Source organism: Meleagris gallopavo, chromosome 10 (assembly GCF_000146605.3).
Source record: "Meleagris gallopavo isolate NT-WF06-2002-E0010 breed Aviagen turkey brand Nicholas breeding stock chromosome 10, Turkey_5.1, whole genome shotgun sequence".
Lineage (NCBI taxonomy): Eukaryota > Metazoa > Chordata > Aves > Galliformes > Phasianidae > Meleagris > Meleagris gallopavo.
Window position 1 is genome coordinate 27,891,860 of NC_015020.2, and position 14,666 is coordinate 27,906,525.

The following is a 14,666-nucleotide window of genomic DNA, read 5'->3' on the forward strand; positions in this document are numbered from 1 at the left end:
GTAATAGAATGTCCTGAGTTGAAAGGGGCTCATAAAGGTAATCAAGTCCAACTTCTGGCTACACACAGTATCACTCAAAAATCAGACCATATGATTGAAAGATTTGTTCAGACACTTCTTGAACTCCAGCAAGCTTGGTACCATGACCACTGCCCTGGGGAGCCTGTTCCACTGCCTGTCCACCCTCTCAGTAAAGAACCTTTTCCTGATTTCCAAACAAAACATCTCCTGTTGCAACTTCATGTTAAACTCTTGCTATTGTTAAGCTTCGTGCTGTTGGTGGTTGGCTAGATCTCTATGCAAGGCCTTTCCACCCTTGACAGAGTCAACAGCTCCTCCTAATTTCGTATCATCAGCAAACTTGCTCAAAAATAACATTTAGTCCTATATCCAAGTCATACGAAAACGTTGAAGAGAACTGGCTCTAAAATGAAGCCCTGGGGAACCACCCTAATGATTGGCCACCAGTCTAATGTAACCCCATTTACAAAAACCCTTCGGGCCCAAACCATCAGCAATTGCTCACCTATCACATTGTATCTTTGTCTAGCTGTATGCTGGATTTTCTGTCCAGAAGGATTGTGGCATGCCATCCCATAGTTCATCACCGGTGGGTCTGATTTCATTTCTTTCCCCCTTCAAATCTAATTTAAAGTCCTATCAATCAGCACAGAAATCCTTTTTTTTTCTCCCTCTGAGAAAGGGGTATCTCTTCAAGCACCAATAGACCTGATGTGTAGATCTTCCTATGATCAAGAAACCCAAAATTTTACTGGTTACACCAGCCTCATATCAACCTCCTGAGTATGCCTCTCTGCTACTGAAAAAAGAAAGGAAATAATTACCTGTAAATTCTCCCACAAATTGATGTGCCTTATCCTGACTGATGCTCCACACCCTGTTGGCCTGCTCTGTCTGCTGCACTCCTGGTTGCAGATAGGAAGAACAAGTCTTGAGTCTAATATTAAGCTTTGAGTACATTCTGTTATTGATGCCAATGAGAAATACAGCAAAAAAGAGCTGGGATGCTGTGGTTCAATGTCCTTAACTTAAATATTCACTCATTCCTCTGCCTTTCTTAAATTCCTGCTGCTTTTTATCATGCAATTGAAGTTGAGCTTTCAGAAACTCTTCTCTTTGTCAGTCTTCTTCATACTTTTTGGAAAGAATCTTTGAGGTACTGATGAAAAGAACTGATCTTTTAAAGATAGCATTAAGAAATACCAAAAAATAAAATCATCATAGCAATTACCACCACAATTACTTTATCTCAGTGCTTACTATATACAGCTTTCAGCTAGCTAGGCAAGTTAAATCTGCAGTCTCCCATTCTTTCTACAACATTTTCAGAAAAAAAATGTACATGGCAGCAACGTGATCTATGACCTTTTAGTGCATGAAATTCTTAGAACGTCAGAGAGAGAGAGAGGGAGAGAGAATTAATCAACACAATACCAAAAGTGATTCATAATTCCATGTAACTCAACCTGCCATCTGTACAGCCTATAGAAATTAGATAGTTAAGAAGAGGTATGAGGCTATGATCTGTCAACTTGCTTCATGTTTTCCCTTGCAAAAATGTAACAAATGCTGTATCATTTGCGTACCAACCTGTTTTGTTAATTCAGAGCCAGCAAGAGTATATAGCAAGGGATTATGCTGTAATATGAAGGCATAGCCTGTGAAGTTAGATATTAGAGCGCTTTCAGTTCTACTGCTACAGTATCTTCAGGGGACAAGTTTTTATAGCTGTTTTCCTTGTACACGGGACAAGGAAGCAGTTGGACTTTGTGCTAGGTGACATCACCATACATCAAGTGCCTTCATGCCTTTCTTCAGTTGTGTCACTGGGATGATGAAGAAATGCAGCTTGCACAGCATCAGACCTGAGCATGTTGTTTTGAAGTGCTGGCAAATAAATAAATAAATAAATAAATGTGTTGTGGGATCAAATGGATTTAATAGCTCGATTTCATAGCCTGAGTAGCCTTCTTGAACTATAGACACTGAAAGAATGAGTTGAAGGCAAAGTTGGTCACAGAATGCATAGTAATGTTTTACCACATCTATTAAACAGATAAGTCATCAAACCCCACAGCCAAGCATCTGCAGCCCAAACACTGTTGATACTGAGTTTACAAGACATTTGTGATGAATGCTTTTGTTGTAATTAAAAAGCTGTGTAAGTCTACCCAGATGTGTTGTAACCAGTACCTTATCTGCTCTGCCAAGATGAGGACAGACCTCACCTGTCAAAGCCAATTAATTTAGATAGCTCTTCCCTGGACAGGAGAAGAGTTAATCAGCAATTCTCTTAGAATGTTTGCTTTTTCCAGTGAAGAATGCTAGTTGGTTGTCATTTAAATCTCCCATAGAAAGGCACAGAACTTGATCAATCTTCTGACAAAGCAAGTCCGTTCTTAATGTTTCATTTTTTGACAGTTCCTCTTCTCACTTTATACACTAGCTGAGAGCTTAGGCTCTATAGTTCTCAAATTCTGCCAGAGGAGAGATGGAAGCTGCTAGCCCTGACACGGGGATGTCCATGGAACTCTGACTTTTCCATGCAGCAGTAAAAAGAAGTACCCAGGCAGGCGTGTTAAAACAGCCTACATTTTCATCCAAATACAGGATAGCTGTCCCCTATTTCCCATTCCCCATTCCAAATTTTGGAATCATCCAGAGATGGAAGCTGCTTTTCATAAAAGGGTAGTTAATGATAACATGTAGCCAAACCAATTTGGGGAAAGATTGCTTTGTGAAGGAAAAATAGATGAAAGTACAGCATTCTTGCAGACTGGATTCAAGGGAACCCTGCATGTTGCTAAAGAAGAATGTCTGCAAAATCCTCTAGGATATTATCCTTGCCTGGCAAATAAAGGAAGACAGGATACAATGAAATAGTTCTGAACATGGCACATCTGTCTTTTGTGGCAGGAGAAAGGATGGCGTAGTTTGGATTGTCTCCTGTTCGGTGAAAAGGCAAACAGCCTGTGAGGGAAGAGGCTGAAAATGAGTGCTCTCAGGAGAATTGAAGCAAAACAAAAAATCCTCATTCAGCATGAAACCAAGATAAAAGTAAAAGTAAAATTATTCAAGGATGAGTAGATCTTCTATAAAGCAATACTGAAGAGTCTGGGTAAAAAAGGAAAAGGAATCAGAATTACCTAATTTTTAATTAAGTGTGGCTGGTATTATTGAAAACAGATGGGAAGAACCGCATAAGTGGAACTTAAGAATCAATGGTTATAACTTGTTTTGGAAAGATCAAGAAGAGAAAAGGGAAAGAAGTGCTGAAATCTACAGTGAAAATGATATAGTCTGTTTTCAGGACACCGACGGCTCAGAAGCAAACGATTTTGCATGCAACGGATCAGTATTCTTAACACATAAAAACCAAAATGGAATAGTAGCTGCTGTCTGCAAATCACCAAATCATAGAAGAGAGTAGGATGACTGGGTGCCTTAGCACCTTCTCTAATGTGTAGGAGCAAAAAGCTGTGCTATCATCTAAGATTTCAGTCTGCCTGACATATGCTTAAAGTTTCATGATGTTGGTACTTCTCTGTAGAATTTTTGAACATTATATATGAATGTTTCTTAAACCAAAAGTGAAAATCTCCAAAAAGGTGGACTTATTGTGAGACCAGAGAGCTTGATAAAAGAACTATTAGCTGTCTTGATGATAGCTTCATTGCTCTTTACACAGAGGCATAAAGAGAATGAAACCCAACAGTAATATGGATGGTGCAATCATTTTACTGAACTGAAAATGATTATAAAGGAGAACCAGCTGGGAGAGAGAACTGATCAATAATTGGAAAATACGAATATTTTATTAAGTATCTGAAAAAAATTAGGAAAGAAAGCTGTATGCATTAAAAAAAAAAGTCTATCACAAAAGGTTAATGAAAGTCTCTATGTAATTGTAAATCAATGCAATGAAGAAAGAAAGTTGTTAACACTGAACATAGAGTAGAAGTAGGGAACTGCATAAATAATTCCTCTGATAAGGATAGACAAGTTGTTAGAAGAAATTTATGGTCAGAGGATTAAGGACAATATTTTTCAAATACCTTAGGAATCCTGACAATGGTACCAGATCTTTATCAGATTAACTTGGCAGATTTGTTAAGAATAATGAAGGCAAGAAAACAGAGTTCAATAAGTATTTGTGTTTGGTATTTAAGGAAAAGACAGACAATTAGTAATGCTCTATGAGGATGATGATGAATTACCATGCAAAAAAATACATGGAAAAGCAAGGATGGAAGCTACTAAAATGAGATTTGCATAGGAAACTTCAGATTACTTTTATCCAAGTGATTTTAAAGAGCTGACTGAAGAATCTGTGCTGTTATTACTGTTTTGTCGGTTTCGTTTCTTTTTTTCCTAAGTCTTGGAGCAATTGGGAAAGTTCCAGAAAGGTGGAGAAAACTTATGTTGTGTTAAAGTTTAAGGAGGATAAACTTACTGACCTAGATAATTACAGTCCTGTCACGCTGAAATTGATCTGGAGCAAAGTAATAGAATGGCTGACAGGGGACCGAATAACTAACTAATTAAAGAAGAGAAATACGTTAAATGCCACTCTAGGTACAATATGGAAAACAGATACTGTCAGACACATTTGTTGTCTTTCTTTTTTTTTTTTTCAATTGTGACTACAAGCAAAACACAACACTATTGAGATATTTTGATTCTATATTATGTTTGATGTAGTATTCATGACATTTGAGTTAAGAAACCATGATAACACAAAACTGACATGCCACAGATTAAGTGAGCTAAAAATTGGTTAACTGACATTTCAAAATGTAAATTTAGAAGGGGAATGGTCACCGAATAGGTATCATGTAGGAATAGCTTCCTGGGAATACTCTAGTTAATATTTTTATCAACAATTAGGAAGAAAAATGAAATATTTACAGAAGACTCAGTCATCAAGGGGATTGGTCAGAAATAAAAAGAACACAAAAAGCGACAGGAACAAAAACTTCAGTCGTATAGGCTGACTATTCCATAAGGGTTTGAAAATATCTAATAGGAATAATTCAATTATGACACAACTCTTTACCTGAGTATCTGGTTCAATGACAAACAATTCAATAAATTATTATTCTCATTCCATGCCACTTCTGGTAGTTATGAATGTACTTCAAAAGCAACGTACAAAACCAACTGGTCTGCATTGTAAAAGTTTGAAATGGATCCCTCATACATCATGCTATTAGTACACATCCACAGCTCACACCAAAATGGTTCTGAAGGGACCATTACAGTATATTCAGAGAGTATATCTGGAAAATAACACACAAGTTCTTAATAAGCCCCGTGGCAGCATATCAAATTTGAAGGACCCTCAAAGCTGAGCATGTGAATGGCATTTCTTCCCTTTATTTAATTTTAATCTTACCACAAAAATTCTCTTTCCTTCCCCTCATTCTGGTGGCTTATGAAATAGCACAATTTCTAAAAGAAACACATTTTTATGCCATATCTTCTATGTTAGGATTGAAATTGAGTACCAGAATCAAGCCTCAGATTAGATGGTCTTGATTGCTGCACTACATATGCCAGGTGCTAGTAGAAGTATGTTGAGCACGTAGTGATTGTCCATCAAGGGTTTGAATGACCTGACTTCTCATAGTGCTTCAGTCTGAGGAAGTGCTTGGAGGGATGGGATCTAATGCACTTCTACACACAGAAGTGAAAACAGAGTTCTTACATTTGTAGGTTGTGTTTCCCAGAATTACTACTCGATTTTTTCGGGACAGATGTCAAAGGCATAATTCAGGTTCGCATGGAGCAGATTATTTGGGAACTTCTCTAAAAGTATTGTGGATGTCAGCATGGTGAGGCAGTGAGTATTGTGTTTCAGCAGTGACAGAAGGCCACTTCCATAAAGATTTTTACAAGCACGGCATGCAGGCTCTTGCCCATCTTGGGCAAAAATGAACAGCTAATGGTGGTGACTAAGTTGAAGAGTAGTGTTTTGTAGCTGAGAATTTGCTCTATCAAATAATTATTATTGTCTTTTGTAGCTGTTGCAGTTTCCAAGGAAATAAATAGGATGCATTACTTTTGGAGCAACCTGCATAATACTTTCTAGAACAAAGATCTTTGTTTCTCTGAGTTCAGTGAACTTTCAGGTATGATTACAATGGCATACAGTCAGCGAGAATAGAAGTGCTTAGCACGAAACTGTACATATATTATGTCAGATAAAAGATCAAAATATGCACCAGGAGGGATTGGAAAATCGTGTACATTTATTTGTATTTTGGAATATCCCAGGCACAATTTTCAAGTACATAGAAGTACATTCTCCAAATGGGAGCAAAAAACTAAGTGTCACGTAGCAAGAAAACAATTAGCAAAATATTTAAAATAAGTATAAACAGTATGAAATCTTTCTAAGTTTACAGTGCTGCCTACTATGAATGCTCTCTTTAGCACTACAAAAAGACAACCAAAAACCACGTGTGATAAGTAGCATAAAAAGAAGCTCCTACTCAGTTTGTTAGGAACATATAGTAGCAACTGTGTAACAACAGAAGAATGCTTGTATCCTGTATGTACATGCACATATACACACATATACTTACGTAACTGCAAGGCCACAAGAAAAAAAATCTGGGAAAATTTACGAAGGGAATTGAGGGGAGTGCAGTATACTAAAAAATAAAGAGGATACTTACTAATGCATGGCAAAACCACATCAACAAGTAGAATCAGGACTGACTCTTCATCAAACTTTCCCTGCTGCATCCAGACTGGGATACATGGTCCTATATCACTTCCTGGCTTGGATGCTACCTTCGGAGGTGTCAGGAGCTCTCATCTCACATGATCTCATATATCAAAGGAAAATGCATATGAGTAGAGGGAATCCATGGAAAGCCTAAGGGGGTTGGTGGGCTGGGGGAAGTGGGAAGGGCTTTTATTTAGCGGGAAGATGGAATTGTAAGACCTTCACTTTCCTGTGAGGCAGTTCACTGTAGTGGCACCACTTTGTAATGTTTGCTTTACATCGTGGAGTGGTCATCAGAATGTGGATTTGATTTCCATTAAACTAAAAGATGTGCTCCAGTCAAGTTGCATTCAGCCCGTAGGAACAAACTGTATGGTGTGGGCAACAAGTACTTAGCACTAGCAGTTTCAGGCTACAGAACTGATCCAGCTGAGCTCATTTCTCACTAATGTAGACACAGGCTTTGAAAATATACAAACTAACATGAAACAACAAGTACTATAGCTTATATTTGCCATGTAAGAGATTAGTCTTCTTTGTTCTGTCTCACCACTGTCTGGAAAAAAGGCTTTCCCTGTACACACTCTTCATGTTTGCAGATCTATGAGTGTCTGTGTGAAGAGGGAATAGATGAACAGTCAAAAGAACTGTGAGCACAATTCTTTTCTCTCTGTGCGTCTCCAGAACTACTATTTTCAGCATCTGTATGAAAGAACTACAGGCTTCTTAGTTACTCTTGTGCATGTACAGTTACAGTTAGAGAGATGCCATAGATGCCCCAAACTTGTAATTGCTGCCCTGCCAACACCTCAGTGCTAGCCATGTAAATAAAGTCATGTGGTTACACTTCGACATGAGGTTTTTCTTATAGCAGAACACAAAACTGTGGCTGTGAGCAGTGTAGTACGGTCACAAAAGCAAGTTTAACTATTTCTGATATTTTAATAGTAAATATTTCCTGACTGGCTTCAACAATTTGTATGCTGCCAGCTGCTAATGGCACTCACAGAGCTCCAGCAAAGTGCTCTGGATGACACGATATGAAAAAAAAAATACCCACACACATAAAAGAAAAAAAAACAAAACCAACCTACTTCTGCTGCTTAAACTAAGTCTACACACAACTTACATTATTTATTATAGTGCTGGAATAAAATACATAACATGCTGTCATGCATAATACATGGTAAGAACATGCATTAGTTCAACTCTACAGTATAGGGCCAGTAAATCAGGACAGAAGTGGCAGGTGCTGACAGCTGCATATCTGCCTGAATTCCCAGAAACAGCAGCAAGAAAGAAAAAAAAGTAAAATCAGCTGTTTAAAACACTCATGAAATGGTGACTCCTTTTGAGTTAACCTTGCAAAAACTAACAAAACCCAGTGATCTCTTTCCCACCTAGTTTAAAGAAACTGAGTTCAGCACCTGAGTTGAGACTGTGCCCGAAGCAAGGTGATGCTGCCACCTTGACAGAGCCTGCTGCTCCTCAGTCCTGGGTCAGCACCAGCACTCTGCCATTCCCACAGAAGGTGAGGACAGAGCAAACTTCATGCTGTGCAAATCAGCTGGAGAATGCATGTCATGCAGTGGGACTGGATGAGCCTACAAAAGCTGGGGGAGAGAGGCCAGGAATGCCACACAGATTATGATGTTTTCCACAGAAACCTTATCTTTCACTGGGGAAAAACAGTGTCTTTCTCCTTCATCTTGTTTCTGGAGGGTTTGCCTAGAGGCTCCAGTGCAGAACAGACACAAGAGACTTCTGTGGATTATGCAATACAAAACTTACAAAAAGCTTGTTTTTCTCTGTGTCATTAGCTATACATCGAAAAATATCCAGAGAAATGTACATGAACCTGCTGTCTGGCTATTCACCATATCATTATTCACTCCCCCATGGTTAAGTCACATTCCTCCGTATCCTCTCAGGAATGAAGGAACAGAATGAGACACATCTGCTGAAAATGAAACACTTTCTGCTCAAAAGAGCTAACTGTGCCTAGTCAGGAAAAACAGTTCCTTTTTAGTAAATTCATGATTTTCTGATGTACGCTGTACATGGCAATGACCACAGAGACTTCTCTGTAATCCTTTGGCACTGATTGTAGGATACTCTCAGGTTCATCATAAACAAATCTCAGGCTTGCTAGAGCCCCACTAAAGACATATGCTCTTTCTGAGGTATATACAGAATAAAATTTGTCAGCAACATTTAAGCATCAATATGCAAAGTGGTAAGGCCACCATCCAGTTATAATTCGTGAGGGATTACTTCATTAATTTTACCTACCTGGATATTTCCTCTGTTTGAGCACTTGTGATCTGCTGCTGGCTTTGTGTACGACCATGCTTCTGTCTAGCCCTCCAAGTGTTGGATGGTCTCCTCCTTAACATCTCTATCTTCACAGACAAAACACTGCTTACCAGAGTACTCAGAAGTGCAAAAATTGTACTGGGATTGGTGCACTATTCACAATCTGAACTTGCCAAAATGATTTCCATTAGTTTTGAAAGGAGTCCTCAGAAATGCTTAAATCAGTGAGTCTTTAACTCACAATTCAAATCATACCAGGCTGACTTCTTCATCTGTGGTGTTGCTCATACAGAAATTTTGACAACACAGAACGTTCCTCTGCCTTTTCCTGCGAGGGCATTTTCTCCTTGGTGGTAATTACCATCAGAGAGAGTGGAGCAATTCTAGAGCTAAAGGCATTCAGAGAAAGAGAACATCTGGAAAAATACTTGCAGGAGAGATCAAGGGGTACTCCTCTCTGGAATTTTACGGGCATTTTTTAGAAGTTGGAACACCATCTGCTCCTCAGTAGAACTCTTCCTTAATCCTTCCTGCTTACTGATGTACCTGATACAAGCACTCTGCAGACGGAGTCTCCCAGCCCAGATGGGAAGGGAATTTGGCTGGATACAGAAACTGCTACTTTCTTTCTGCTAAGAGGCCTTGGTAAAAGCAGAGGAAAGTGTTCTGGACATCTTCTGGGGATGAAAAGGTTGACATTATTTTTGCTACATTGTTTTGGAAAACAAAATCCAGGTGATTTTTTTTTTTTTTCATTATTCAGTTAATTAACTGTGAATTAGTAATCAGCTGATCAAAAAGATATAAGAAATTTTCTGTCCTATTCAAACCTCCTTTCTCTGATAAATAAAATCAGAAGGTAATGCAACATGAAATATATTAAAATGTAAACTTTTAGTAAGATGAAGGCTATGGCAAACTGAGAAAAAAAAATATTTTTTTTTTTTAAATGCATTTTAAACAGTCAACTAAATTATGGAAGAAACATCTGGTAATGACTTAGCTGAATAATGGCAAAAAAAAAAAAAAAAGCACCAAATTATTTGTAAGTATTCCTCTATTAGCAGCAATGCAAAGATCTATTTTGAAAACCTAAGGTAAACTCCCTGCTTGTTCCATACTCATAACTAGTTCATTAAAACAGGACTGCTTGAATGAATAAGCAATTAGGATCTGATTACATTCAGGTAAATTGTAGTAGGCTTTACTTTAAAGAATTAATAAATGATTCTCAGCTGAAGTCTTAACTGCTCTCAGAAGGTGAATCAAGATCTCTTAGCATACAGCCAAGCAGTGAATTTTTTTCTTCAGTACTACAGTGCTGATTTGTAACAAATTTCTACAAAGTCATTTCTTTGTAGAATCATCTTCAACACAGTGGTCACAGTTCCTTAATCATATAATAAAAATCATGCAAATACATGTTTAGTTTATGCTAAAGACAGGCTCATTTAAATAATGGAACCGATGTTCACTTACTGTACCGTTAATGAAGTCTGATGCAGTGTTTCTAAAAGCAGATCTCTTACCACAAATCCAAGCCCCTCTACAAACAGAGAGCAACACTTTTACTTTTGGTCTGTGACAACCACACTCTAATGATCTTCTCAATTTTGCTGTACATTTCACTGTTCCTAGAGCAATACTTTTCTTAGATACTCGTAGCACAAGCTATTACTTCATACTGCATGCAAGCACTCTACAAAGAGCTGCAGCATGAAACTCAGTTTACAATGTGTTGACAAGCTGTAATGCCTTAAAAATTTTCTCAGGCTTAAAAACTGCCTTGCATGTGAATGTAACTCAGGCAGAATTCTTACACTATGTTTCTTGAAGAGAAAGTCTACACTTTGTGAGAACACTTCTCATGTAAGTCTGTTCAGCCCAACTGCACTCCCTGTGCAGCACTTTCTTTGTAACGTTCACTTTGCCCAAACACCTTCTAAACCCAAGTCCAGATTGACTTTCTAGCCTCTCTTCCCACAGGGGCTTTAGATTGTTCCATGTTTCCTTGTACAAAATGTGGGACATTGTTCCTAATTCTGTGTGCCTTACTTCAAATCCTGCATTACAATCTTTATTAGCTTTCTGTCTATCCAGCCATCCATCTGAACTGGAAAAATGAATATGTATATAACAATAAATCTAGCTCGCTGTCTTTTACTACTACAACCCTTCATGCATCCATGACCCTTTCACCACTGGATTTTATCCTGTGCTATATTAGACTATGATTGGTTTTAAACTCCAGGGACCCGAAGCATCCACTTTAAAAGTACTATTTTTATATTAGAGCATTGCCTGTAACCTTCAGATATGTTAGGCATCTCTTCTACAAGCCAGTATACAAATGTAATACATTGCAAATCTGAGTATCAAGAGCTTACAAGAAAGTCAGTCAGTCAGGGAGTAGGAAAGTGTCATTGTTCTCCTCTTCCAAGCAGGAAGATGAGACACCAAGTCACATAGGTCTGGGACAGAGTCTGTATTTCGATATAGATATTTATCTGCAATTGTAACAATGGTCCCAGCCTTTGGCATCCAGCACGAACACTTAGGTCACTAAAGTAAACAGTGAAAGATAAGCTATATTAAAAATAAAATCAGCAAGCTACGTTTACAGGAGAAAATACAGAGGGCAAGAGGCTTTATAGCTTAGCATCACCTATCAATAGCAAGAAGAAACCAATGGTCAGAAGGAGGAATACTGGTAATGAGATTTTGTTCCCACCCTCAGAGAGTTGCAGCTGATGATGAGAATTTACATATGTCATGAACATATAAAATATAGATTTATATATACAAATATACAATGGGAAATAGTATACAAATACTTACATGTAAAAATATCTTTTTTACTTTCCACTTTTCATGATTTACAAAAGCATACAAAGTTTCCTATTGGTTAATGTTAAAGTAGTGAGTAAACCCCGTGTGTTGTGTTCCACACGTAATTCTTTCAAGTGTTCACAGTATTGGCTATTACAGTGTTGAATCTGACATTCCAGATGTTAAAATATCCTTAGGACGCATTCTAAACTTAAAGCATTCATTTAAATACAGTTTAAATAAAATTCATGGTCATATTACAAATGAATCTGCTGCAGTTGAAAACTTTCTGTGAGAGTAAGCTTGGAAATGCATATTTCAACTAGAGATGAGTATATTTTAAAATTCTTGAACTGCTTCTTGATGTGTAGATAATACAATGTGGTGTGTTCTTTCAACTCCATCTGAAGCAATGGAGTTAGGGGAGCTAATATTACAAATTATCCTCAGTAGGAATAAAGACACACAGAGCAATCTGCCATCAGATCCAGACACGCCATCACATCCTTCAAATACCCAGCAGACAAGAATAAATGACAGATACCGTTGTTTTTGTGGTCAGAATGAATGCACTGTAGCATTCTTTATCAGCAAAGTGCTATATGGATTCATATTAATCCTCACAACTCCCTTGTGAGGTAGATAGGTATCAGCCCCATTTTTAAAGATGGAGAAGCTGGAAAGATAAATTATGGTGGCTAGAAGGGAAATACTGTCGATACTGCCTTTGGATGTTGGAGCAACTCAGAGGTATAAGTGGAGAAAATGGAGATGCTCATGTGACAGCTTTACTCTAACCAGCTTGGATACTGACAGCAGGCTTGATGCACCACCCAAAGGTTCAGTGTGGGCTATAAAAGAGAGCCCAGTTCCACACTGCTGGAGCAAAACTGTTGAATAGCAGTTTCAAAAAACATAAAACACATCATCCAAGATGGTACAGACTGACTGGGATGGAATGAAGCTGCATTTTAGAAGGTATGAATTAATCAAGAACCTTGAGCAAGTAATATTTTCTGATGTGAGAGCTGTGTGCAGTTCAAGAACCATGTTTAGCTCATCTCTAATTTTAGCATATACCCAAGTGCTAGCACATGAAAGCATTTAGATGTTTTTTAACATTTGCTCACTCACAGAAAAGACAACTAGACTTTGGAAGCCTATATATTTCTTCATATGTCCTTTGTGGAAAATTTCTGCTAATACCACAAATGAAACTATTTCTGCAGTACTTTCGGTACTGCAACTGAGCCAGAGATACTACTTTTAATTAACTAAGGTGATGGACAAGTTCTAAAAGACAACCAAGTTCCCTGTGTGCATCTGTATATACAGGAAATCTCATCTCTTTTTAGCTACTGAAGAAAAATCCAGTTAAAGCATAAAGTGCATTGGATGGAGTAAAACCCTTAGAAATAACAAGCAACGTGTCTGCCTTCCACAGTTTGGTTAGCTTCACTTAACAGCTGAACCATCACCCACTTTGTCTCCTGGTTTTAGTTTACTGTTATCCAGGCTGAAAAAAGCCTGCCAGATGTAAGCAAAATTATTGTAAACTGACAATTTTGTAATATTACGCTATTCAGGAAGAGTTAAGAAAACCAGTATCAAGACACCGTCCAGTTGGGGTGTGTAAATGTTATTGTGTGTTTCTTGGCCCATTTAGCAAATACTTTCTTTTCTGTGATAAACCTATGGCCTCCATACGGAGCATTTTCATGCAGAAAGTATTCTTCACACTCATCTCTTCCTGGCTCGTAATAATGGTAGGGAACTTTGCGAAAGCCTTCTGACCTAGGGAGAGAAAAGATAGGCTTAAGAATTACTTCCAAGAACATCATTAATATATACTGCACCTGAATTAACTGAAATCCTTTCCATTTATTGGCACTTCAGCTCCTCTAAATTGTGGGAGGGCTTTAATTATGGCACAGTTTGTATGAATTGTACTTTAGAGAAGGAAGCTAAGTGTATCTCTCAGCATATTGCTGGTGTTAGTCAGCAAGAAGCTGAGGGGACAGCTCTTCTGGGTGTTGCACATTTAGTTTGGCCATGAGGAACTATTAATCCATTAAGTTCCATTCCTGAAGAAAGTGTACTCATTGAGTAAATCAAAATCTTGAAACTGGTCCTTGGACTGGATGGATAAGGTAGGTAGAATCATCTACATTCCAAGTAGGTGATGCAGGCAGAATGCAGCTTTAAGGAAACCCACCCTTATCTGCTGCCAACAGGTTTAAGTGTTATACACAGCATAACTGGTTTCACATCCCGGCTATGCAGTGGCAGCTCAGCTGAACTCTGTGAGGACAACTTTAGTTCTGTCACTCCTCATCTCAGGGCACCTAGTGTGTTTTCATAAACAAAGAACAACATATGTTCATTCCATCTGGATGACTCAGTCAGTGAGATCTGCAAATTCTAAAAAGTCTCTCTCTACACTTATGATATCCTAATTAAACAGCTGTGACTCAAATGCCTTTTTGGGGGGCTGGTCTACTAGAATGACTGCCACACTAGAGCGATGCAGAATACGAAGTGAGGGTCTGCATGACCTTACTCTAGGAACTGGGGACCTCCTGCACTGGTTACATGCAGGACATGAACCAGCCTGGGTACAGAAAAATAGGCTTAGATTAACATCATTTATTGTTTATGACGTTTGCTGCTTTTGTGAATGAGGAATTGTTTCATTTTATATTTGCTGCCTTATACTGTAGGTTCAAGCATTTAACTTGGACTTTTAAAAATAGCGTTTATAGTTATA

The 14,666-nt window shown here is 38.2% G+C and overlaps 1 protein-coding gene across 1 annotated transcript in view; it reads right to left on the reverse strand.

Annotated features, from left to right (window-relative positions):
• Window positions 1-6,252: 6,252 nt before the first annotated feature.
• The window catches only part of ST6GALNAC3 (ST6 N-acetylgalactosaminide alpha-2,6-sialyltransferase 3), a 72,517-nt gene continuing 64,103 nt past the window's right edge, over window positions 6,253-14,666 (reverse strand). Inside the window, exon 3 of the mRNA XM_010716231.3 lies at window positions 6,253-13,693. Coding sequence (XP_010714533.1) covers window positions 13,507-13,693 — 187 coding nt within the window. The 3' untranslated portion in view covers window positions 6,253-13,506. The remainder of the gene's footprint in view (window positions 13,694-14,666) is intronic.